This window comes from Cladophialophora bantiana, assembly GCF_000835475.1.
Source record: "Cladophialophora bantiana CBS 173.52 unplaced genomic scaffold supercont1.8, whole genome shotgun sequence".
NCBI classification, from domain to species: domain Eukaryota; kingdom Fungi; phylum Ascomycota; class Eurotiomycetes; order Chaetothyriales; family Herpotrichiellaceae; genus Cladophialophora; species Cladophialophora bantiana.
Genome location: NW_015971582.1, coordinates 1648517 through 1670666, shown reverse-complemented (window position 1 = coordinate 1670666; position 22150 = coordinate 1648517). Strand labels below are relative to the sequence as shown.

Here is a 22150-nt window from a genome sequence, read left to right as displayed (position 1 = left end):
TGGATGGTTGGCATCATGAGTTCTATTGCCAACTTTGCCACCTTGATTGTCAATGACCCCGATTTCTCCCGTTTCGCCAGAAAACCGCGAGATGCTCTGTGGACGCAGCTTTTCACCATCCCCATTGGGTTCGTTGTAACCTCTTTCGTGGGCATCATTGTGTCGTCTTCGTCGAAAGTCATCTACGGCACGGCCATCTGGAATCCTTTGGATCTTCTCTCGCAATTCCTGTGGGATGATGCCACGCGTGCTGACAGATTCGGCGTCTTCGTCATTGCGGCTGCGTTCGCACTCGCCCAGCTTGGAACGAACATTGCAGCCAACAGCGTTTCAGCAGGGACGGACATGACAGCCTTGCTACCTCGATACCTCAACATCCGCCGAGGAGGATACATCTGTGCAATTATCGGCCTCTGCATGTGGTAAGCGTTGACCTCGAATTGTAGCAAGGTTGAGGGAACCTTGTTTCTCGAGATTCCGTCCTTGACCAGAGCCAACCCTTGAGATTGCTAACGGTGCGACCAGTCCCTGGAACTTGTTGAAAACCTCGAACAATTTCACGACATATCTGTCAGCGTTCAGCGTCTTCCTGTCGTCCATTGCCGGCGTAATCATCTGTGATTACTATTTCGTGCGAAAGGGTTATTATTCGTTGAAGGATCTGTACTCGGCCCGAGAGGGCTCGCCATATTACTATCATTTCGGCGTATCATGGAGGGCATATACCTCTTACATTTGCGGGGTTCTTATCAATGTTGTTGGTTTCGCCGGCGCGGTCGGGGCCAAAGTACGTTCCAACCACCATCTCCACAAAACCAAAAAAAACAAGGAACTACTAACAAAATTCCCTCCCGAAAAGGTGCCCATCGGGGCGAACTATATCTACAGAGTAAACTTCTTCGCCGGGTTTGTCGTCTCGTCAATCGTCTACTATCTCCTGTGTTGGATCAAGCCCATTCCAGCCACGAGCCCGGTGTGGCGCGAGAAGGGCGATGAAGCCGACGACGTGTTCAGCGTGGTCGGCACACGCGACGACGCGCGTGGCGAGGAGAATTCAATCGAAATGGCCTCCATTGCAGAGGATAAGCGGGAGTATGGAGGAGAAGATCGTGGGATATCAGGTCGAGTAGCAGGGACGAGCGCAATTTGTCAAGGATATCTTTATTGATGCCATCCAACCAATTCAAATAAAATCAGATCACACTGGACACAGAGGGCTCCAGCCGACGCATTGAGACGGACAAACGCCGAGCGCGACGATCGAAGAGTGTCTGGTGTATATGTCCCTTCGACCAAGCACGCACGCGTACCCCCGACATCTCAGGACCTATTCAAATAGCTGTGCCGGCGGCCGCCATGACGACGTTTCTGCAGATTGAGGCCACAAGCCAGAGGCCACAAGCCACAGGCCATGGCACACGATATGCATAAGGACCATGGGTAGTCATCGTTGTTGTATCTCTGATAGATGAGAATTGGCTTTTCTCTCGAGCTGTTCAGTGTCAGGTCACAACATCAACTTCAGAAAGAGGTCCACCAACTCATTCAGGGCTCTAGTTCGAATTCGGTTCATCTTTGTACCGATATTGGAAATAGTGAACCCAGAGGTCAAGGGTGTCTCCATCGGCCGACATGAAGACACGCGGCGTTTTACCATTTTCTCCAGGAACGAACTAGCTGTTTCTCAACGCCTTCATGAGTTGTTGTTGTTGGTAGTTGACCATGTAGCAGCCGGCTCGAGAAGTTTGGTAGTGTGCCGAGGCCATTGGCTTTCCCGCCGAATATGCCTTTTCCTTGGATGACGAGAAACGGATATCGAGGTGGAATATCCGGGGCCCTAGTGGGTGTGAAGCAGAGTTGTCGCTGACTGTTTAAATCGTCCAGGTATTCCGTGGCGACTTCTTCATCGAGGCTGCGTAGAACCAGGGCCTGACATATCGTATCGCGGTGGATGCTGCCAAGTAGCGAAAGCTGCAGAGGCTTCGAGAGAGGCGGCCGATGCGTGATGCTCAGTTCGAAGCCGAACCAGCAGGAGGCCCGGAGGATGTCATCTTGTTGAATCTCTTCAGATTCCTGTGGGGTGAGCGGCGCAGGTTGACCAGCTTGCCCTTGGGTGAGACGCGTCGCAGGTCGAGGACGCGACAATGGAGCGGAATACTCGACCATGCCTTGCTCTTGCCGCGAGCCTTTGTTGTGAGAGTGAGCAAGGCTGCCGGAGTTGCTCATTTTTCACTTCGCCTCATGCTCTCTGTGTATCAAAGAATGAAACGACAAAACTAAGCTTGTTTTCCATCCACTTGCACTTCACGATGCACGCTTAGGTGGAGGGAAACGTGAGAAGAAGCGTGAGCCAACAACTAATAACCCACTGACAGTAGCCATGATAACCCGAGATCACAACACCGTACATTGCGACCATGGAATGTGAGGTTCGTTTTTCAAGACGGCCGGATCCGGTGTTGAATTCTTCCCAATTCCTAACTAGCTCGGTGCTTTCTTCACTCCCCGATGTTGTGCGTCTGTTGCTGATGCCCTCCTTAGTCTCGTAGACCCGTTGAACACGTCTTAGAGGTCGCCGATCCCCTGGCGGGTAGCTGGGTATCTGGACAATACTGGCCGTCTTGAACCCCGTAGCGCACTGCCTCAGTTGAGCTACTTAAGCACACTTCCTCCTGCCTCGTTGCTCATAGGCGTCGAGGTCATAGGCAGCCTTGGTGCTTGACCAATGTCTTCACCGTTTTCCCGAGGTCGCCCGTGTTGGAGTCGCTGTACTCATTATCTCACTTCTGCGTTCGAGTCTCTCCTGGATCATCACGTCACGTCAAACAAGCCTACCTTCGTTCGCTCAACTACCAGCTTCGCCTGAATGCGTTGAGCGCTTGCCACAAACGACATGGTGCTCACTCCAGGGCTTCGAGAACGAGAAATCCCGACACAATTCCATTCAACATGGGCAGCAGCTCGTAATATATCGAGTTCCACGCATCCCAACCCTAAAAGAACTCATCACCTTCTAACACGCCGAGGCTGCGATTTTCGGGGACGATAAAACGAAGGAAGACGCCGTCAGGTGCGACATCCGGCAATGCTGTATCCGACCAAGTTTCTAGCGTGGTCTCGCAGTAGACAGAGTTACGTACGGAAGCATTTACGCAGCGGACATATATCTCCAGCGAGCACTCGGTCGCTATCCATTTTGTGCCGTTGGTGATGGACATTGTTGCGCCGCCCAAATTGAAATCGGGCCCAGTGCCATGACGGATTGCCAGGTGGCAAGGCTCGGAGAGTTATACTTGTCGCTGCTGGTAGCATTCTTGTAGACTAGATTTGTCAAAGACTCAGAAAGCACCAAGGCTTGTGGTTCCCAATCGTTGTCGCTCGTGCTGATTTGGTACCAAAGAGATACTCCATCCGGAATGGACAAGGTGCAACTCGTAACCCCGTCGTACCAGTGGCATTGCTTCCGCAGATGCTCGGTAACGTCCGTACAGAGTGACCTGGCTTCAAGAGATGTCACGGGGTCCCAGGTGCAGTTTCCTGAGCCGCAGGCGTATTGCGGGACGCCCCAAGACTGGCGTGCATTTGGATTGAGGATTGAATTACAAACGTTCGCTTTCAGAACAGAGTCAATTGGAGTATCTGCACGGTGCCGATTAGCGTGTCAGCATACCAGACACCGAGGCATAAACTCACAGTCCGATCCCAGATAGGGCGCAACACTATCATAGGACGAAGAATTCGCCAGGTAAGCTACTTGCAATGGCTCTTCGACATTATGGTAGTAATGAATCAGGTTCTGGTTAAAGGGCTCAAACCCAAGTGCCGCCAGGATTGTCACAATTGCACCCCAGGCAGCCAGGTGCCTGAGAACGGAACTGATTAGCCCACGACATCATCACTCAAGGCAAGCGGGAATGTATTTCGTCATAGAACTCACAGGCCTCTGGTTAACCAAAGCAGCTGGATTGAGCCGATTAGCCCTCTGCTTGCGGCGTCGAAGACACTCAAATCTGCCACGCTTCGCTTCTCCTGGGAAACCCAGATCCACTTTAGTTGGCCAATAGCAGAGGTAAGTGGGATGAAGAGAAGTAGTTTCGAAAGAGTGCTGAGAAAGGCAACGTCAGTATTGAGTAATAATTGTTTCCAGCTTGGCTGCTTGTTGCCGTCGTAGTTGAGCAAGAATGCCAGCATAGCCACCAACCCTGCGGCAGAACCCAGCAGCCCGATGAGCTCCCAAATCCACCAGTTCTCCATGACAGTAACTACGGCAGATCGCCAGTGCCGGGACTTGGACGGTCTTCGACCACGGACAAAACACATCTGGCCCGAGCTGAACACATCCGATGGGAGATTTTGTGCGCACTTCATTTTGGCCCGGACTGTACATCGACAAATAGCTTGGAGCCAATAGAGATTGGAATCGACTTTTCAGTGCGCTAACGACGGGACCAGCTGAGTAGCCTAAGCAGGTTTGTGAATGATCAGGCTGAATTGCTGTAAAACTCGATTAGTGTCGTGGCGGAAGTTGGGGAGAATGACGAGAAAGCGTGAATTGCTGGGTCAAAGATATTCAAGCAACCAGCAAGCCCGGCCTGCTCATAAGGCTTATCCAAAAACAAAGATCTGAAGTGCCGGAAGAACGGTTCTAATACGGCCTTGCCTTCAATGTGCAATTGATCCAGTTCGACCAATAGCCTTACCAGCCAAATATCGCTGTGTAGAGCTTTGAGCAGGCATGAAACAAGCCCCGAGCGACGATAACTTGGTCTAGGCGCACTCTCTTGGGATCGATCTCTCATCTGTTTGCGTGTTGGGAGGCCGCTCGCGCCATCTTGAACTTGAAGCTGGCTCTCCGCCCGTTTTCAGCGTCGGAGCAAGCTCGATTCATTCGCTGGCGGAATCCAGGCAGGCTGTGCTGCTAGCGAGGAAGAGAAAGTGTTTGCTCATTGCACACTAAAGCACATTCTCATAAATCTGTAGCTTTAGTTTGTCGAATGTGTCGCAGCGTTGAAAATGAAGCAGACACGGATAATAATAACGCGCAAAGGGGGATGCGATAGAGGTCCAGCTCAGGGTTGCACAGCCACAGCTCAAAAGTGGCTGGGTCATCAATGTGAATATCAACTCGGTGACAGTTGTATTGATGTCGGCCTTGATGCTAATGTAAATGCGAATGTGTATATACCTCTATTAATATCAACGTCAATGCTGATGTGAGCGTTACGGTGAATGTCGACGTTAGAATGCCACGGAAATGCCGGCGCCGATGTCAACGTCACCGCCAATTGCCCACTCACTCGTCCACTCCCCTCGCCCTCTCTTTGGCAGAGAGCATCTCCCAGCCGGTGGCAAACTTGTCCCTCCCCTTCTTGCGGGCGTTGCCCATCTCCTGGGTCTCCTCGACGTCGCGCACCGCGGCGAAGAGATCATAGACGATCTTCTCGCCGACGGCGCTGTCGCCCTGGTACTCCGGGTGTCGGCGGACGAACTCGCGGATCCATTTCGCGGCCGTCCACAGCGTGCCGTTGGCCCGCTTGCGGATCAGGTCCAGGTAGACGGCCAGGTGGCAGCGCGTGTCGATGTCGATGTTCACGCTGTCGAGGTACGACTCCACCAGCGGGATCAGACCGGGGAAGCTGTCGCACGAGCCGCCACCGTTGATCACCTCGTTGATCGTCATCAGGGTGTATTCCTCCTCGACCGGGCCGAATGTTGATTCGAGAGACCCTGCTGATGCTGCCGCATGGCCTGACTCGTTCAGGGTCGGCTGCTCCTGCTCCGGTGGTGGTGTGGATTCCCCACTTGACGATGGCTCACTGACCCCGTTCAACCGTGGCGATTGTTTTGGACTCCTCGTGGGGAACGGATCCTTTCTGAACCAGAACTTTTCCTTCATGACCGCGTCCCGGACGTGCGCCGTCTCCATATTCTCCGTCGTCCGCGGGATCGGGATGTATAGGTTGAGGTCGAAGCTCAAAATGGCCCGGGTGACGAGGACGATGAAGATGGCGAAGGCCGCGTTCTCAAAGTCGGTGATCTGGATCTCCATGCTCCGGAACTCGACGCGCCAGCCGATGTCCGCGTCCGGCGGCGGCGGCTTGAACCGCATGTGCTGCCAGTTCGTGCTCTGAATGTTTTCGAAATGGTTCGAGCCTTCCGGGTCGAGGGCCTTCAGGTCTTCGGAGAAAATGACGATGGGGTCGCGTATGAAGAGGTGCGCGAAATGCGTAGCGAGCAGGTCGTCCATGCCTCCGTCCAGCAACTTCTGTTTAAGTTCTTCGTTAACGATGAGGTGAGGGTCCATGTATTCGGGCCGTAGGCGGGGGTCTTGCGCGATGTACGTGCTATTGCTCGCATAACGGGATTTGGGTATTCGCCACCGATCGTTTTTCAGGGGCACCTCGCCAAGTTCCTCCGCCGTGCGGTCGTCGACAGATCGGGAAATTTGGTTCCATCGAACGTCCGTGTCGACCAGGAAACCTTTGTATATCGGCGTTGCCGCCGTGAGCGCCAGCATGATTGGACCTAGGGGAGAGAGTTGGTCGTACAGAGTTCGACCCTCACGGATATTCTTCGCTTGAAAAGTAATCTGTAAGCAGCAGCTACCCATCCCAAAAGCCATGGCATCCATGTAGACACAGTCAGGCTTCACGGCGCCTTTGCGGACGTCGTCGTCCTCAGGCCATTTATGCAGGTCGTAATTGACTGTGGGATCGCTGAATGGAGACGGGGTGTTTTTATCCTTGAAAACGGGCACATTGATTTCCACTTTTCGGCCCCGTCGTGACCGGATATTGGCAGCCAGTGTTGGGAACCGAATGTGGGGATTAGCGATCTCGTCTGGCACGAACTGCGATCGCAAGGCTGGGCCGGAAGGAGGGTAATTGGGCATGATAGAGTCGGGCAGGCCGAGGCGAGGAAACGTTGTCAATGTGATTGGGAATTGGTCAGGTTCCATGTGGTTTTTGGCGAGGAGGCGCCGAAGCCTCATGTCGGACTCGACGTCGAGTAAATCTTTGAAACCGATCCCCCATGGCTTCCCAGGGGTAGCTTCGAGCATAAAGCGGCCGAATTCGGGATGGAAAGTTGGAAGGGCACCACTTCGACTGAGGCCACGGGTCAATGAAGAATCGGACAAGAAGCAAGTGAGGACGCTGGGACTACTCACACGACACCATCTTGTAAATCAGGGACCACGGCATCTCTCTTCGACAGTGCCTCGTCTCTCGCCAAAGCTTTGAGGACATCCGCCTGGCACAACGACAACCGCACCTTTTGCTGTTCTCGATCAATTGCGACAACGAGGTACTCGACCTGAAGGAGGGCGGATGGATCGTTTAGTAATACGGACGGACATCCGGCCGAAGGCGGAACCATACCTCGTCACCCCAAAGGAGGGCATCACGCTCTTTACCCTTGGCCTTACGCCATATTGCGAGTAATTGCTTGGATGGTGTCAGTAGGTCGAAGTTGGGATTGAAGCACATTGTGGGCACTTCAGGGTCTCCTTACCTCGATACCCCATTCCCGGACCTGGTTCGCTGCCTTTTTTGCATCTGGCCAATCCAAGGCCGTCCCTAACGCTCTGCATGCCGTGAATAAAAGTGGCCAGGGGGGGGTAAAGGACCGTGCAAAGATCTTTGGTACCTACAAAAGACCCATCTTGAAGATGGGGGAAGTATAGTTCAAGTGTAAGAATGGCTACTTTTGGAAAGTTTTGCCACGAAGAAACCGGTGTAAAATAATATCAAGAGGGATTCAAAGACGGTACGATCAACCCAGAGTGCTCGACTTGGTAGTGACCAGCCAGAGCGATGGTGCCACTTCCGAAGCCATCTAGGGAAGATACATGATGTACTTCGAGCAGAGAAGAACAATCGGGAACTTGTGGACCCTTCTTTTTCCCGCCAGGGGATGTAGAAGATCCTTCCTCAAGAATGGAGATAGGGCCCGGATTGCCGAATAGAACGATGAGCCAGACCCTCGACTGGTGGTGACGATTTCTTATGCAATTTTTGCTGTTTCAGAGACTAAACGGCAAACTTCGGGCGGAAACAGCCGCAATGTGGGAGTGACGAAAAAAATTGGTTAGGGGGTCTTTGGAAACGAAAGCCTCGACCGTGGGGCTCAACCGGGCAAGAAAAACGTCTGTATGAGGATGGAAAGAAGACGGCAAATGAGACGATTCCCGTATTTACAGCCTGAAGCCGGGAGATCTCGTGGCATGGAGTATTGGAAGTGTATTCGGGATGACGAGAGCAGGGCCTGGAAGGGAGTAAGAAGGGAGGTCGTGCTGGTCCCGTATTCTGCAAGGATTTCCAATTAGTCATCATCAATGTCGACCACGGCGCCTATATGGGACAAGAATGGGATCAAATAGATAAAAAGTTTTGGCTCATTCTTGGAGATGCCGCTGGGCGCCGGTGATATCCGCCAAAGAGACTGCGACTCCTGCGAGCCCCGTCAGTTCAATTTTGCGTCGCTGGGGCCAATCCTTTCGGAGCGGAAGGGAATGGCGTGGGGGTCTTCACGTTGACCGGCTGCATACAATGTCACCATATCAAGAAATATATCGCGATGCAAAGACTTCATGCAGGTGTCCTCTCCATCACGAAAGCCGAGGGGCGAGGCAGGTTCAATCACGTGATATGGAAGCTCTTCGGTTGGCCATGGCATACGATCTCTCGCGACACCGTGGCTTGTCTTGTATGGGGAACTTGTCTTTCCTCCTGTGAGATCGATCTTTCCCATATTGTACCTGCCAGAGCACGTTGAAATGCCCCCAATACCACAGTCTCTGGAAGTCGGTCTCGACCACAATCGTGTGAGCTGTCCCTCCCCTGTAGACAACCTCGAAATCCACCATCGGCGAACTCTTTCCCATATATACAACCGAGCTTTTTTGCAAGTTTCAGAATTCTTTTTTTCTTTTTGCGTTTTGTTGTGCTCATATCACTCCCTCTATTTGCCCGCAGCAGCCTTGGCTGCGCGGATTTCGTCCATCTTCGCAACCCTCTTCTTGAACTCCTCATACTGGCATTTCTCGTAGCTATGTCGCTCGTTCTGTTGGTTGAAGAACGGAGGCAAACCCACCAGTCAGCATATATTATTCTCCGTAGTTTCAGCGCTCATTCATGACTGTCCTTCGTATGGGGGGTTGCTGAGCGGATGACAAAAACGCACCTCACACTTCCAGGGCAAGTACCATGTCTCGTGCCGGCATTTATTGAGAGGTATTAAAAGGTGTGCACAGCTGTCGCGGTAGGCGAGGGGGAGTTTGGCTTCGGACATTGCTTGTCTAGATGCTGGAACTGTAGGAGGGTGATGGCTGAATTAGCTTTCATTCTGGATCTCTCGTTGTACTAGGACGAGGAGGTTAATGAGAGATAAAAGCATGCTTACCGACAGCATCTCCCAGGCCGACGGCCTCTTTTACCGTTTCTATGACCGTCATCTTGAATGACGAATCTCCTCGACGGTAGCAAAAACGGGGTTGATGGCAATGCACGGAGCTCTTTGGCCTGCGATTGATCTGGAGGGTTAGCTGCAATTGGGTCCGGCAGGGTATTTGGACCAACAACGCAGTATATACCTCGGAGCAGAAGCGCGCATCAGATGGGGCCCTTAGTCCTGAATCGACACGTGACACCGCGCGGCGTACGCGAAGCGGCTTACGGTCATTTTTTCGAACTCGCTCCAGAATACGCGCATTTAGTCGTTGCTCTCGATGTGACCAATCATGCTGCCGGAGATGCCGTAAGTCGCATAAGCCATCTGTGTGAACCTCACCTTGATTCTCTCATAGGCCGTGGCTCAGCTTTGTCCGGGAGAATGACTCAATAGCCCCCTCCTGGACGGTACAGGAAGTCCCCTCAACCTGGCAAATGCTCCAAACTTCCATTAAGCGTAGCATTGGCCAGGCGCAGATATAAATATGTACCTGTAGGCGCAACCTCGGTCGAAAGAACGCTATGCGAACATCCGTTGCCGCACTCAGACTACGCACATAACTCCAGACGAGATTCTTTGAACCCATTCAAACACAGAGAGATATCGCGGCTCGGAAGACTTTTGCAATCCGGAAAATGACTGTCACGGAATTCCAAGAGGTGAGTTCTTGCCACGACCAATGTATTGCCTTCTTTAACACGACATCAACGAAAAGAAAGTCTACACCCACCTCCTCCTGATTCCTCCAGGCCGTGTAACAACATACGCCTCTATCGCCCGCTCCCTGAACTCTAGCCCCCGCGCCGTGGGTGGAGCGCTACGCAACAACCCGTATGCCCCAGAAGTACCCTGCCATCGTGTCATTGCGAGCGATGGATATGTGGGTGGATTCAAGGGTGATTGGGAAAAGGCTCCTTCTGGAGTCAACCAGACCATGAAACTGAAGCTGTTGAAGGACGAGGGGGTCCAGTTCACCGACGAGGGCAAATTGGTCGTCAAGGGAGGCGTCGATGTATGGTACGATGGCCCCTGGGATATGCAAAAGGGAAAAGAGGCGCTGCGGATGACCATTGCGCAAAAGGACCGGACCCAAGTATGATTGTTGGATGATTAATTTTGCTATTTCGTCTGTATCTGTTTTCAAAAACCCGCAACTCTATTGCAGGGATATGCCAAATTTCATATTCAAGGCTTGTTGATACGCCGAACCAGTCCAACACAATCAGCCCGTTACTTACATGCAAAAGAGAAGCCAATCCATTTCCACAACCTTTTCTGAGACGGCCGACTTTGTGTGCGTCTCGCCTTCCTCACAAATCGAGTCTCCCCAATCACTGGACAGATTTACAACAACGTAGCGCCAAAGAGTGTGAACATGGCCACGAGAGCACCGCAGACCAAAGGAGCAACTGACCACTCGGGAGTCATCACGGAAGCGGCCGCGTTACTGGTGCCAGTGCTCCCAGAGCTTCCAGTTTGAGAAGGAGCCCCACTGCCTGCGGTGGCGGTTCCAGTAGAAGCACCACCGGCATTCTGGGAGCCAGGACCAGAAAGACCGGGTCCAGTGCCGGCGCCTTCAGTCATATACTTCTTCGCACCGTCAGGGATGGCAGGAAGAGAATCATCCTTGACAAGCCAGTTGGGCGACGAGTAAGCAGGGCAGCCAGATGCACCACCGGTCGAGTTATAGCCGCCATCACCTTGCGGATTGGGAGTGTTGGCGTATTGTTTTTGGAGCACACCGAAATCGGGCAACTCAGACACAGAGTCGCCATTGATTTCAACAAGGCCGTAGTTGCTCGGCTCCTGAGAATATTCGTACACCAAACCTCCAGAGTAAACAGGGGTCATCTGGTCGCTGTAGAGAGCCACAACTTCACCGAAGTCCCGAGTGTTGGTGTTGCAACCATATTCAGAGAGAAAGATGGGAATACCATAGCCGGTAAAGTTCTTGACCTTTTGGTCCCAGCCTGAGATGGTGAAGGACGAAGGATCACACCAGGAGTAGTCGTTGAAAGCAAAGAAATCCGAGCGTTCATCGTCCGTGCCACAGTTCATGTATTCTGCCATTTCCAGACGGTTTTCGGCCACATCAGCGGCAGAGTAGCCCACAGGAATTGTTCTGTAGCCCCGGTTGCGGATGTACTGTCTGATGTCACGAGTGACAGCCTTGACATATGGCGCAGCCGCGGAGGTCTCAGGGTCGTTGATGACTTCATTCCCAGAGAAGAAAGCCAAGGTGTTGCTATAGCCTTGGAAGGCGTCAATCGTGGCAAAGATGCTCTGAAGATACACATCATTGTAGGATGGGCCAGGGTCGGCTCGGTTCAGCGAGTACTTGGGGGTGTTGACGTCCAAGATAAGGTAGATGCCAGCATCCGCCAGAGCATTCATGCATGCGTCATGAGATGCGGTATTATCAACAGTATAGACTCGGATAGCGTTGATGCCCAGCTTTTTGAATTCAGGAATGTCTCTCTGGCACCCGTTCTCGTCGGCGATGGGATCTGCCACGTCAGAGGAACCGCCAGGTTGATAGTCGACACCACGAATGTAAAATCGGTCATTGCCCGCAAAGAAGGCTTCACCGCTGTCAGTCAGATTAAAAGACAGAAGGGGACACACGTGCACGTACCATTTCCCTTCACCGATACGGTGGGCAGACTGCTTTGCCTTTTGACAGACGCTGCGGAAGCAGCACCTGCGCCCAAAGCGAGGGTGGCCAAAGTTGAAGTACGCATGATGATAGTTGGTGACTCGACAACGTTTGATAAGAAGCACCCTCTTCCGAGTCCGTTCCTGGGAGGGTTTCAACCAAAGGGGGCCGAAGAAATGGTTTTTGAATTCCGTAGAAGAAAAATAACTGAAGTTTGGGATCCAAGAGAGTGAGGAATTTCCCAACAGAAGGACACTTGAGTTATTAGAAGTGAGTAGGAGGTAGCGAAGGAGGAGCGACACCCAAACGAAGTGGTGACGGCTCTTTCTTTTTGTGATGAATAAAGAGGGGGAAGAAGGTGAAGGGCAGGGAAACCAGAAAAAATGCAAGATGCAAGATCGCACAAGCTGAAGAGGCAGGAAGTATTGACACGGGCGATTCTCCATTGAGTTGATGAATTGTCCGTTGGCCCCTGTCGCGCCTGTGCTGTGGCGGGGGTGCGCCTCCATTGATGCCCACCCAGCCCCTGTTGGGTTCCCTGTTTCGTCTTTATTAGGTACCGCTCCACCCCGGACCCAACCACTTAAAAGCCTCTTCTTCCATGCCCAGAGGTCTCCACCTGGAAACCACTTGCAGATGAGGCTCCTTGGATCTTCCCACTTCCGTCTCGCCGTGGGGCTCGATTGGCCATGTTTCGAATTGCGCACAAGGGGCATGTTAAGCTTGCTTTGCTCAATGCGGGCATGCAACCAACGATGTTCACTTTTTCGCAATTCCGCTTCCAACCTCGACAAAACCGGGGTTGGATTTCTTGTGTCCAACACTCAGGATTGCCGCTCGATAACCAAGGACGAAACCGCTGGAGAAGCCGCATAGACCGTCCATGTCGAATGTTGTACCTAAGTCCTTCTGTATATCGTGCCCAGAAGAACAGTTCGCGTGCCTACTGAAGCAAATCTCCAGCTAGTACGGAGGACATTGCCGAGCACTGCACTGCCACCTTCATGACCCGAGCTTGTTTCAGGACGACTCTGTAGCCTCCAGGTCTGTCTCAAGCTGTGCTCAAAGTCACCCTCGGCTCTCCTGGGACCCTGTTCTTGATTTTCGAGATCGCCAATCCCTCGTACATCATTCGGCGTTGGTGAAATGATTGTCATGGGTGCCCGGCTATACGTATATTAATCTAGGGAAAAGGAGTTGCTCAGATATCTTTTGACTTGGACGACAAGGCCCATCTGGACATCCATTAATCAAACGGCACCCGCCAAATCCCGCTCATCTGGCCAAGTATATAGTTCAGAGTAGTGCCGCTTATATGAAAGTATATTCGTAATCGTCGTCGATCTTGTTCCTCTGCCGCGTCTTGACCGTCCCTCGAGGTTTTCAGTGATTGTCCCAGCGAGTGATGCAGGTGTGCTCTGGGCATGTATGATCGTCTTCTACGTCAACACCAAGCGTTTCAGCCACCCTTTTCCAGGACATGTCACCATTGCGAACGAACTCCTGCCCGTGGAAGCCCAACACTGATGATCCAGATGGCCGTCTAACACTGTCTTAAAGAATGGGAAAGATCATGTGGGAGTCAGCATGGTGAGACGTAATGGGGCGAGTGTAAGAAAAGACGCGAAGAGTCGTATCCAGTTGGACAAGGTCGACAATTCGAAACTGCATTCTTGGTGACAGATACAATCTGATTATGTCCTTATACGTCCAGACACTATCTTGGGGACCACCACATGTGTCCCCGTCCCACAGTCTCCGCGGTCCTTCACCTCGTTTCCAAGTCATTCTATCCTCCCGATTTACCAATATCCATTTCATGTACACGTTGTGTATCGCCGGCCAAAATCCAAAAAAAAAAAAGCCAACCCTGAAGAGGTAGTGCTTGAACGCCCAAGGCTATGCCCGTTGCAGATTGCTGATTAAAGGAGAGAAATGCCGGTGCCGTATCGTCGTTATTGCGCTGAAACCACAAACCAAAAAAAAGTCACATGAGCCGCCAGGAAACGCATTGGCGAGACTTGCTGTTGAATCCCAACTCTGCCTATAGCGCAAAGAAGAGCAGTCCTCCCAGACCAGCAAAGATGGGAGCGAGACCTCCCATCCTTATCGAGGAACCACCATTTTGCAAACCAGGGCTTCCAGTGGTAGTTGCAGCGCCGGCAGCTCCAGTAGCATCACCGCTATCCGTCACCGGTGCATTGACCACCACCACTGATGTTGACGTCCGAACTGAGCCATCTGCGGCAGTCGCGTAGTAAAGCTGGGTGGATGTGCTGGGAGTAAAGTGGACACTCAACGCCGAAGAGGTCAGAGTCACCAGGCCGCCCCCGAATGTGCTGAAGACAACAGCGCCATCAGAAGTTTCGACCGGAGTTGCAGAGGGCGGTGCCGTTGGTGGAACGGTCACGGTTGTGGCTCCTGGTACAGTTGAAGCGAAGATGGCGGAAGAGAGGATAGAAGAGACACTTGCTGCCCGGGAGCTTGATTCTGAGGCAGCACTGCTCTGCGCGGGAGTGGAGGGTGTTGTCGAAGCGGTAGTGGTTGAGTTGCTGGTCTGCCTCTTCTTTGCGAGGTGTACTAGTTTGCTTGCAATGATGGGGTTCTCAGAGTGGACGTGCTCAATGGCGGCACGGTCCTTGCTGAAGACACCGTCTTGGAATTTGGGGGAGAGCGAGTGGAGGACGGAATGCAGGGCAGCAGGATCGACGGTATCGAGTAACGATTGGAACGCGTCCCAGTTGATCAGTGCATTGTCATCTTCTGGAACGTGCGCAGGCGAACTGAGGGCGCCCAGCAGCAAAGTGCTGAAAACGAAGGCTCTTCGCAGGCCGATCATGGCTGTCACTGAGAATCGCAGAACCAAACAAGAGACGAACCAAGCGAAAGGTAAGTTCGTACTAGATGCAGTAGTGACAAGTGAGTGACAACGAGAAGTGGTACGAGTGGAAGACGAAGGATAAATAAAAAGGTTGGTGCAGAGGGCTCTAAAGGCGTGGTTTGGCTTTTGTGGCCCTTTTTCCCGCCGAGTGTCCAGTGTCCAGGGAACGCTGAGTGAGGAAGTTTCGGAGGACGCAGTCGTGGCGTCCCAGTGAAGAGACTTTTTCTGCCACTAGTGACGCAGGTTGCGCAGGCAAAAGGGAAAATCGTGGCTTTTGATGATAGCCACCCAGCCAGGTGAGCCGCCCACCGACCAGACGTGTTTGGGGGTGTGGGTTTTCCTCCTCTTCTCAGCGTGGGAACCCTGTCAGATCAGCTGCGGGCGAGGGCGGGACACGCGAGTATTCCGTCATGCGGTACAGGACGGGTGCGCATCGATCGATGGTCTGGCAACTGCTTCCCGGAGGAGGGCGATGCAAGGAGAAAGTAAATGTCTACGCCCTGTACCGAGGGTGAAGTACTTCTAACTGTCCCCTCGGACGCCGAAATAATGTGGCTGAAGCAAGTAGGTAACAGGCAGAGGGCACAGGTGCTGATGGCATTGGGCTTGGAGAAGCTGGGCAAGACCCGAAGCAGCACGTGGGCGATGTTTGAAAAAGTCAATGGCTAGCCGAGCAGCTAAAACACCCCCATGCGAGATGCCCATAACAGCCTGGAACATCGCAACAATACCTACCTGGGTACCGAGTAGGTACGAAGTAGGGAGCCAGTAGGTAAGCTGGGCTCGCTGGTAAACTGGCCCGAGCTGGTGGTGCGCCGCTGCCCTCCTGCTGGGCGGAAAGTCGGCAAGGAGTCCACCATGGCCACCGTCGGAGGCTGGTATCCGCATGCACTTTTGCTCTCCTGCTACAGTACATCTCTATCTGGTCTTTCTCGTCACCCACTCACTCACTCACTCACTTCAGCTTTCCCTCGCCCACGCCAACCTTTCTGCGAGGTACATGCTTCCGGGGCACAGAGGACTCGGTATCTCGCCTGTCTTCTCTTTACCGAGTACAACGCCTCTGCTCTCAGAAACAGCCTCTTCCACCTGCGGCATGTTTCATAAGGAAGCTGGGCGTTTTTGCCACCTACAGCTGGTGGGTGGAACCTGGCCAAAACAACCTGCTTCCTCTGCTCCCTCTGGTGGTGCTGGCGTCGCTGGCGTCGCTGGCGGACCCAAGCTCTCTGGCCATGCTTCAACCCGAGCTAATCATGGTTCCAGCCTTTTTCATCCGCCCTCCACATCGGCTGCCTTTGTCCCGTGTTGCTTTACCCATTCCACCAGCTCGATTCGGGTTTCTGAGACATGTCGCCTTCAAGTCGATCGTCTTTCAGCTCCATGCCCTGCGTCATGCATCCTGCTTTCTGCATCAGTGGCTTGCCAGGTGAAACACCCTGTTACGTTCAACTTCCTGTTTCACCGAATATTTCCTACGACAACGCTCTGCGAATCCTGTCATGTCGGATTTCGTGTGAACGCATGACAAAGTCCCAAGTCTATCAGGGAAGCCTGACGATAACACCCGTCTGGACAACCCGGCGATTGACCTTTTCCTTGCTACCGGATAGAGTTATCTAGGCCAGGGTGGTTGCATTCGAACAACGCATGAACAACTTGCTGATTTAGAGGGGCCATTCGGTCACACGCCCTCTCCCGCTCTATATGGCCGGTCGGTCTGTGGTCTAGCCCAGCTGATTTCTATTTCTGTCTGGAAACACTGCAGATCGTATAAATGTGTGTCACCATAACTTGCACACGACAGGACGGGATTGGCACTGACGTCTGGTACCTTGCATCGTCATCCCAAACCTGCAGAGCACAATGAAGAAAGTTGGCAGATCACCTGCTGTTTCGGACTTAGCGGAGGATCATGCCCAGTCTCTTCCAAAAATCATACGAGTTCCTGAAGCCCTCCAATTGCATGATGCTGGCTTCTCTTCACCTTTTATGACACCAATTTGCATCACTCCGTCAATAGGGTGAACTTGAGCAAATCCCTCTCCACGACCTGCTGCTTTTTGGCCATCAATTCCTCCATATCCCAAGTGGCAGAGATCAGCCTCCCACCCAGCCAACCGAGATCCCTGATCTGTTTACTGAGAAACACACAGACTGCACCACAGAGATCAACCTCATCTGTCATGTCTGTGGGAGCAAATCAGTCATGCACAGTGGTGAAATACATCTTTCCAGAAGACTGTATGCCAGACAGCTAGATAGAGCAAGACAACTCACAAGGCAAGAACTCTTCCGGCGTATTCCCGCGTGCCATCCTCGTCATGACCGCACCCGGGTGTAGCGCAAGGCTCACCAAACCTTGCTCAGAGTATTGTTCATGGAGATACTCGACCAACCGAATCTGTGCAAACTTGCTGACGGTGTAGCCCGTGTTCGCAATCGGCCCTCGTCTGATGCAACCCGCGATGGAGCCAATCGCCATAAATCCTTTTGCTCCGTTTTCCGTCTGCAGCAGCAAGGGAACCAAATAATGTGCAGCAAGGTAGGTCCCCAGCGTATTGACTTCAAAGGCTCGTTGCACCCATTCCGGGCTCCCTCGATTCATCTTCGTGATTACTGGCCCGGCGTAGCCGGCGTTGAGGACCAACACGTCCAATCGCCCGCAATGGGTTCTCACGTAATCTGCTAGAGCTTCTACAGAGGTCGCTTTTGAGACGTCGCATTCAACTATATCAATCTCGCCCAGGGGATTGATCCGGTTTACTTCGGCGGCCACGACCTCCAAGTCGCGCATGGTCCGAGACGATATGACCATTTTTGCTACCTGGGCCCGAGCAAAGCTGTAGGCGACATGCTCGCCTATTCCGGTGGAGGGCACCGATGATGCAGACCGTGAAGCCATCTTCCAATCTAACGGTCGCCGGGTCGAGTGAAGGTGGGACGGACTTGTGGTTGGTCTTGGTGAATCCATCCACGGCGGCGACGCGAGGGTCCATACCAATGAATGTGAATGCTTCACAAGCGAGATGATGTATCGTGTAGCTGAGGAGTGGGTGGTTGCTTGAGGGCAGGGGTAATTGCGACCGCAAGACGTCTCTGTGCTACTACTCGGTGTCTCGCAAAGAGTGTCTCGAGCGAACCCTAGCCAAAACGTGGGTATGTCGTCCTTTGTGTTTTTATAATAGTGAGAAAAGTCGTTCAAAGGTCAACGGATGGAGTGCGCCCACCCAAGCAAGATGGTGCAACCACAGACGGCGCGATTAACTCTCCCAGGTGGACACTGGCGGTACGATAGAATCATCTTAGATTGTGTAATGCGTGGAATCAATATGCAGGGTCTGCTGCCGAGTCACACGTCCGTACTTACCACCCTGACAACGACTACTAAGAGTTAGTACAGGCCGCTCTCAGCAGTCGTGGAGAAGTATTTCCACCGGGCGACGCTGAAAAAGGAAACCCGTACACGCACACACTAATAACGCACCGATAACGTCGCTCGTCCGAGCGAGAAGCAAACTGACCCAAGGGAAAAGAGCCGCCACAGCCCCGCAAGACGGCCGGATTTGTAGGGGTGGTGAGACGTTATTATTAGATTTGATATCTACCTACCTTTGAATATATCTACCTACCTGCTCGTGCTCGAAACAGTGGATAGGTATCCGGAGGCCTGGATCGCCTCCCAAACATTAGCAGAAGTAACGCGGATGCTTGGCCAAAAGCCCAAACCAGAGCTGAGTTTATAATTAATTAAACTTTATACTTAATGCCCCGTGCTCCGTATTATACTGTAGATAGGCACTTAAAGTACCGCTCGCGGGGGCCCACTAGCAGTAGTCGCAACAGTTCTAGGGGGCCGTATGTACCTAATACCCCCCACCCCCAAGGCTTTTGGCCCCCCTAGCCCTCTGCAGCCTTGCGCCATCACCCAACACTGCGCGTCGGTTAACTTGAATAACTAATATGGGATGCACACCGAGACCGCTCGCTTCCTGTGCATCTGTCTACTCGTAGGTACCTTCAGTCTGGAGTGAATTCGATGGGTTGGGTTGATAGAGGCATCGATCGATCGAGAGAGAGGGGGGTCAAAAGTTATGAGCATTGTCTACACTCTCGTCGGATGCGCGATCGAGAAAGAAAAGGCTTAAGAGGTTAAAACAAATCTGACACGGACGAGCAAGGTTCAGATTCCAATTCAGATTCAATTCCTTTAACTAACCTACTCGGACAAAGAGATGCAATCGATGTGTGCTGCGACTGGTTCAGCGTTGAGCCTCCAGGATATCAAACGACCAATAACAACGACGGCATCATCATCACCAACAACAACAGGTAAGAAGAAAAGAAGAACGAGACGTTTACCTAGCTAACTCCCTCCACCCACACATAGTGGTTTTGAAAAATGCCTGTTGAAGGCAATGCGAATCGAACGGGCCGATGACGTCCCCTTTTCCATGCTTCATTTCCTTCCTCCTTCCTTTGTCTTGTCCTGGTTTTTCTTGTTTTTTTTCTTTCATTTTCTTTTTCAGTTATACTGATTCGGGTTAGCGACTGGTTTTCCGGACACCATTACTAGGCTACCCTCGTCATCGTCGTCGTCCTCTTCCTCCTCCGCTTCGGCATCTTCATCGTCTTCCCCTTTGTCTTCCCCTTCATCTTCGCCCGGCTCGTTCTGCCTGTTTCCTGCCATCATCCCGACATCAACCGGGTAGGGCTCTGGCTCTCCATAGCCAAGATGGAGATTCGTGTGACCAGCGTACATGTTTTGTTCAGAACCGCCTGTGTTGCCATGCATGTTCGGGTACTGGCCATAGACGTGAGCGGGCGCGTAGGGTACCGTGAAAGAGGTTTCCACTTGTAACTGCTCTCCGTATGTTCCCCCTGACCAGTATGGTGTGTATTGCTCGATATTCGGTGAAGTAAATCCTGGATCGGCACCGTTGAGGGCACTGTAGGGAATGTCAGCTTCATTCCCCGTCAAGATTCGTTGTTTTATGAGACACACCTCTGTCCAGCCTCTGCCAGGGGCGATTGATCGGTGCTAGTCGAAGGGGGCCTTCGGCCAGGAATTGCTGTCTTGCTCGATCCCCCTTGACGCGATTCATGACTGCAATACCTGCCTGTTTGACAGCATTTGTCGCACTTCCTCCCGGGTCTTCTGTTTCGGCACTGAAAAAATGACCATTAGTCCAGGTCCTCAAATCCCTTGGGCAGACACACTCTACGATGGCCAGTGAAACAATTGTCACAACTTTCCAGGTCCCTCGTTTCTGGTGTTACCGGGACAAAGTTGTCATCCCTTCTGCGTCGTGAACCGTCACGCTCCTTTTGGGGTCGTTGCATTTGACCACCCTCGTTCGCAGGCCCTGCCATTCTTGTCGAGAAATCAGCCAACAGTGGAGTGAATGCAGATACAGTGGGCAATGTGCCTTTGTGGATTGCGAGGTGCCTTTATTGATGGACTGTAGGATGGAGCTTTGAGGAGCTTTGAGAGAGAGTAGACTTAACAAAGTCTACAAGAGAGAGAGAGAGTGTGTGTGCTTCCATCAGCGGTGGTCGAGGGAAGAGGCTTATAGGAGCCCTTCAGAGCAGGCCGACAATCTCCCCCAGAGTCCCCCCAAGGTTGCCTTCCCTTTCGGTTGGGCTGCATGTCCATTGTACTGCCAAAACCAGAGTGAGGCGACGAGACGCGCAGAAGCAGCTTGGGAGGGGCTGTGCGGACATTTCTCTTTCTGGAATGTGAAAAAGAAATCGGGCAACATCAAGAGCTTTGGGGGGGCTCTCGACAACAAAGCCTTCGTAAGGGCATTATCATACAGTCCCACCACGAGAACATGAACTCCAAAATCCGCTGGTCTCCCATGATCACAAACGCCATACCGTCGTCTCTTGCATGTGGATACTCTTCGTTTTCGCACTTCTCTCTTCTCCAGACACAATCTTTTCGGCGTTCGCACGCCGTCGCCATTAAGAAACACTGCCGTCTCCTGGTAGGGTGCGATCTGGGCTGTCGACTTTCTTGCGACTCTGGTTTGCAAAATGATAGCCCTAGGCTAGATCGGATCCGTGAGGTCTGACATGCAGGATGTGTCCCCGCTAGTACTTGGTCTTTTCTCCAACACAGTGGTGCCAACTAGGCCCATGTCAAGCATCGAAGACCGTACCAGACTCTGATGGAACATGTTGGGCGCTCAGGCAAACCAACAGGCACTCCACATAACTGTGTGAAAGCTGGAACGGACAGAACCACCCGCTACTGCAACCATAATTCGGCCATCACTCACCGCCTGCCCTAACCAACCCTAACCAAGCCCCCACAGCCCACGGATGGGCGCTGGGTTGCCGCGCACGTAAAATTCCCGTCACGAGGAGTTTTTGAATCGCGAGACAACATCCAATGGAACTCTATTTGTGGCATTGATTCGGTTAGGTTCCAAGGGACCTGACGGACGAGGGCAGAACCAAGTGGGCTTCGAACCAAATACAGCCGGAGAACGCCTGGAGTTTCGCGTCTGAGAGGGTGGAGCTATCCCTGAGTGGACAAGGCATTCAGGGTCCGGGGTTGAAGGAGAGGTTGCCTTTTTGCCTTGGAACCGCCGTGAACCAGTGGTGGTGCGATGGATTGAAGGGATATGCAAGTGGCTGGAAAGAATCCTCGAAACATGTTTTGACTTTTGGACGTCGCAAGCCACATGGCATCAGAATATTGGTGAAGATGGGGATTGGGAGGTAAAATGTCTTCACAAAACAGACGGGGCGTTGAGAGGCGCCTGTGCCAACAACAATACAGCCGTCACCCGCGGCGAGGATCAAATTGTTTCGCGAGGCCTTGTAGAGAGATCGCGAGCACCTCCGATTTGTCGATTGGGGGCGTTGCCTGAAACGTGTTAGCACAACATCCGTATGCGGTAATCTCTCTCTAAGTCCCCCCAAAATGATTACCCCGGTCAAATCCCATTCTACCGTCGTTAGGAAGTGTTGCCGCGTACCAGAGAGTAAGGGTTGGGATTAGAAAAGCCCCAGGTTTGCGTTCTGGCCTTTGTCTCGTAACCAAATTAGCGCAGTCACGCGTGCGCCAACCTCTCAGCGGGCGCTGAGCAAGTCACATTGTGTTCTTTCGTCATTGAAATGGGAAAGTGCCAGCCTCAATGATGTTGAATGTTTCA

General features: G+C 52.5%; 9 protein-coding genes across 9 annotated transcripts; 2 read left to right on the top strand and 7 right to left on the bottom strand.

Moving 5' to 3' along the window:
* Nucleotides 1-15: 15 nt before the first annotated feature.
* Z519_06254 (uncharacterized protein) lies at nucleotides 16-1431 on the top strand (the record flags this gene model as incomplete). Its single annotated transcript, XM_016763994.1, has 4 exons — nucleotides 16-422; nucleotides 526-787; nucleotides 860-1126; nucleotides 1198-1431. 4 exons carry the CDS (start codon nucleotides 16-18, stop codon nucleotides 1429-1431), a joined length of 1170 nt encoding a protein of 389 aa, XP_016620318.1.
* A 219-nt stretch (nucleotides 1432-1650) lies between these two features.
* Z519_06253 (uncharacterized protein) lies at nucleotides 1651-2226 on the bottom strand (the record flags this gene model as incomplete). The annotated part of the gene is made up of 1 exon (XM_016763993.1): nucleotides 1651-2226. The coding sequence occupies one exon, from the start codon at nucleotides 2224-2226 to the stop codon at nucleotides 1651-1653; it is 576 nt and encodes a 191-aa protein (XP_016620317.1).
* Nucleotides 2227-3187: 961 nt separating this feature from the next.
* Z519_06252 (uncharacterized protein) lies at nucleotides 3188-4368 on the bottom strand (the record flags this gene model as incomplete). Its single annotated transcript, XM_016763992.1, has 3 exons — nucleotides 3188-3639; nucleotides 3694-3863; nucleotides 3938-4368. The coding sequence occupies 3 exons, from the start codon at nucleotides 4366-4368 to the stop codon at nucleotides 3188-3190; spliced, it is 1053 nt and encodes a 350-aa protein (XP_016620316.1).
* Nucleotides 4369-5293: 925 nt separating this feature from the next.
* On the bottom strand, nucleotides 5294-7662 carry Z519_06251 (uncharacterized protein; the record flags this gene model as incomplete). Its single annotated transcript, XM_016763991.1, has 5 exons — nucleotides 5294-7106; nucleotides 7169-7314; nucleotides 7380-7445; nucleotides 7513-7585; nucleotides 7652-7662. 5 exons carry the CDS (start codon nucleotides 7660-7662, stop codon nucleotides 5294-5296), a joined length of 2109 nt encoding a protein of 702 aa, XP_016620315.1.
* A 2423-nt stretch (nucleotides 7663-10085) lies between these two features.
* Nucleotides 10086-10549, top strand: Z519_06250 (uncharacterized protein; the record flags this gene model as incomplete). Its single annotated transcript, XM_016763990.1, has 2 exons — nucleotides 10086-10109; nucleotides 10166-10549. The coding sequence occupies 2 exons, from the start codon at nucleotides 10086-10088 to the stop codon at nucleotides 10547-10549; spliced, it is 408 nt and encodes a 135-aa protein (XP_016620314.1).
* A 245-nt stretch (nucleotides 10550-10794) lies between these two features.
* Z519_06249 (uncharacterized protein) lies at nucleotides 10795-12191 on the bottom strand (the record flags this gene model as incomplete). Its single annotated transcript, XM_016763989.1, has 2 exons — nucleotides 10795-12032; nucleotides 12086-12191. The coding sequence occupies 2 exons, from the start codon at nucleotides 12189-12191 to the stop codon at nucleotides 10795-10797; spliced, it is 1344 nt and encodes a 447-aa protein (XP_016620313.1).
* A 1959-nt stretch (nucleotides 12192-14150) lies between these two features.
* Nucleotides 14151-14945, bottom strand: Z519_06248 (uncharacterized protein; the record flags this gene model as incomplete). Its single annotated transcript, XM_016763988.1, has 1 exon — nucleotides 14151-14945. The coding sequence occupies one exon, from the start codon at nucleotides 14943-14945 to the stop codon at nucleotides 14151-14153; it is 795 nt and encodes a 264-aa protein (XP_016620312.1).
* Nucleotides 14946-16992: 2047 nt separating this feature from the next.
* On the bottom strand, nucleotides 16993-17889 carry Z519_06247 (uncharacterized protein; the record flags this gene model as incomplete). The annotated part of the gene is made up of 2 exons (XM_016763987.1): nucleotides 16993-17174; nucleotides 17265-17889. The coding sequence occupies 2 exons, from the start codon at nucleotides 17887-17889 to the stop codon at nucleotides 16993-16995; spliced, it is 807 nt and encodes a 268-aa protein (XP_016620311.1).
* A 1620-nt stretch (nucleotides 17890-19509) lies between these two features.
* Z519_06246 (uncharacterized protein) lies at nucleotides 19510-20089 on the bottom strand (the record flags this gene model as incomplete). Its single annotated transcript, XM_016763986.1, has 2 exons — nucleotides 19510-19933; nucleotides 19986-20089. 2 exons carry the CDS (start codon nucleotides 20087-20089, stop codon nucleotides 19510-19512), a joined length of 528 nt encoding a protein of 175 aa, XP_016620310.1.
* Between the last annotated feature and the right edge of the window lie 2061 nt (nucleotides 20090-22150).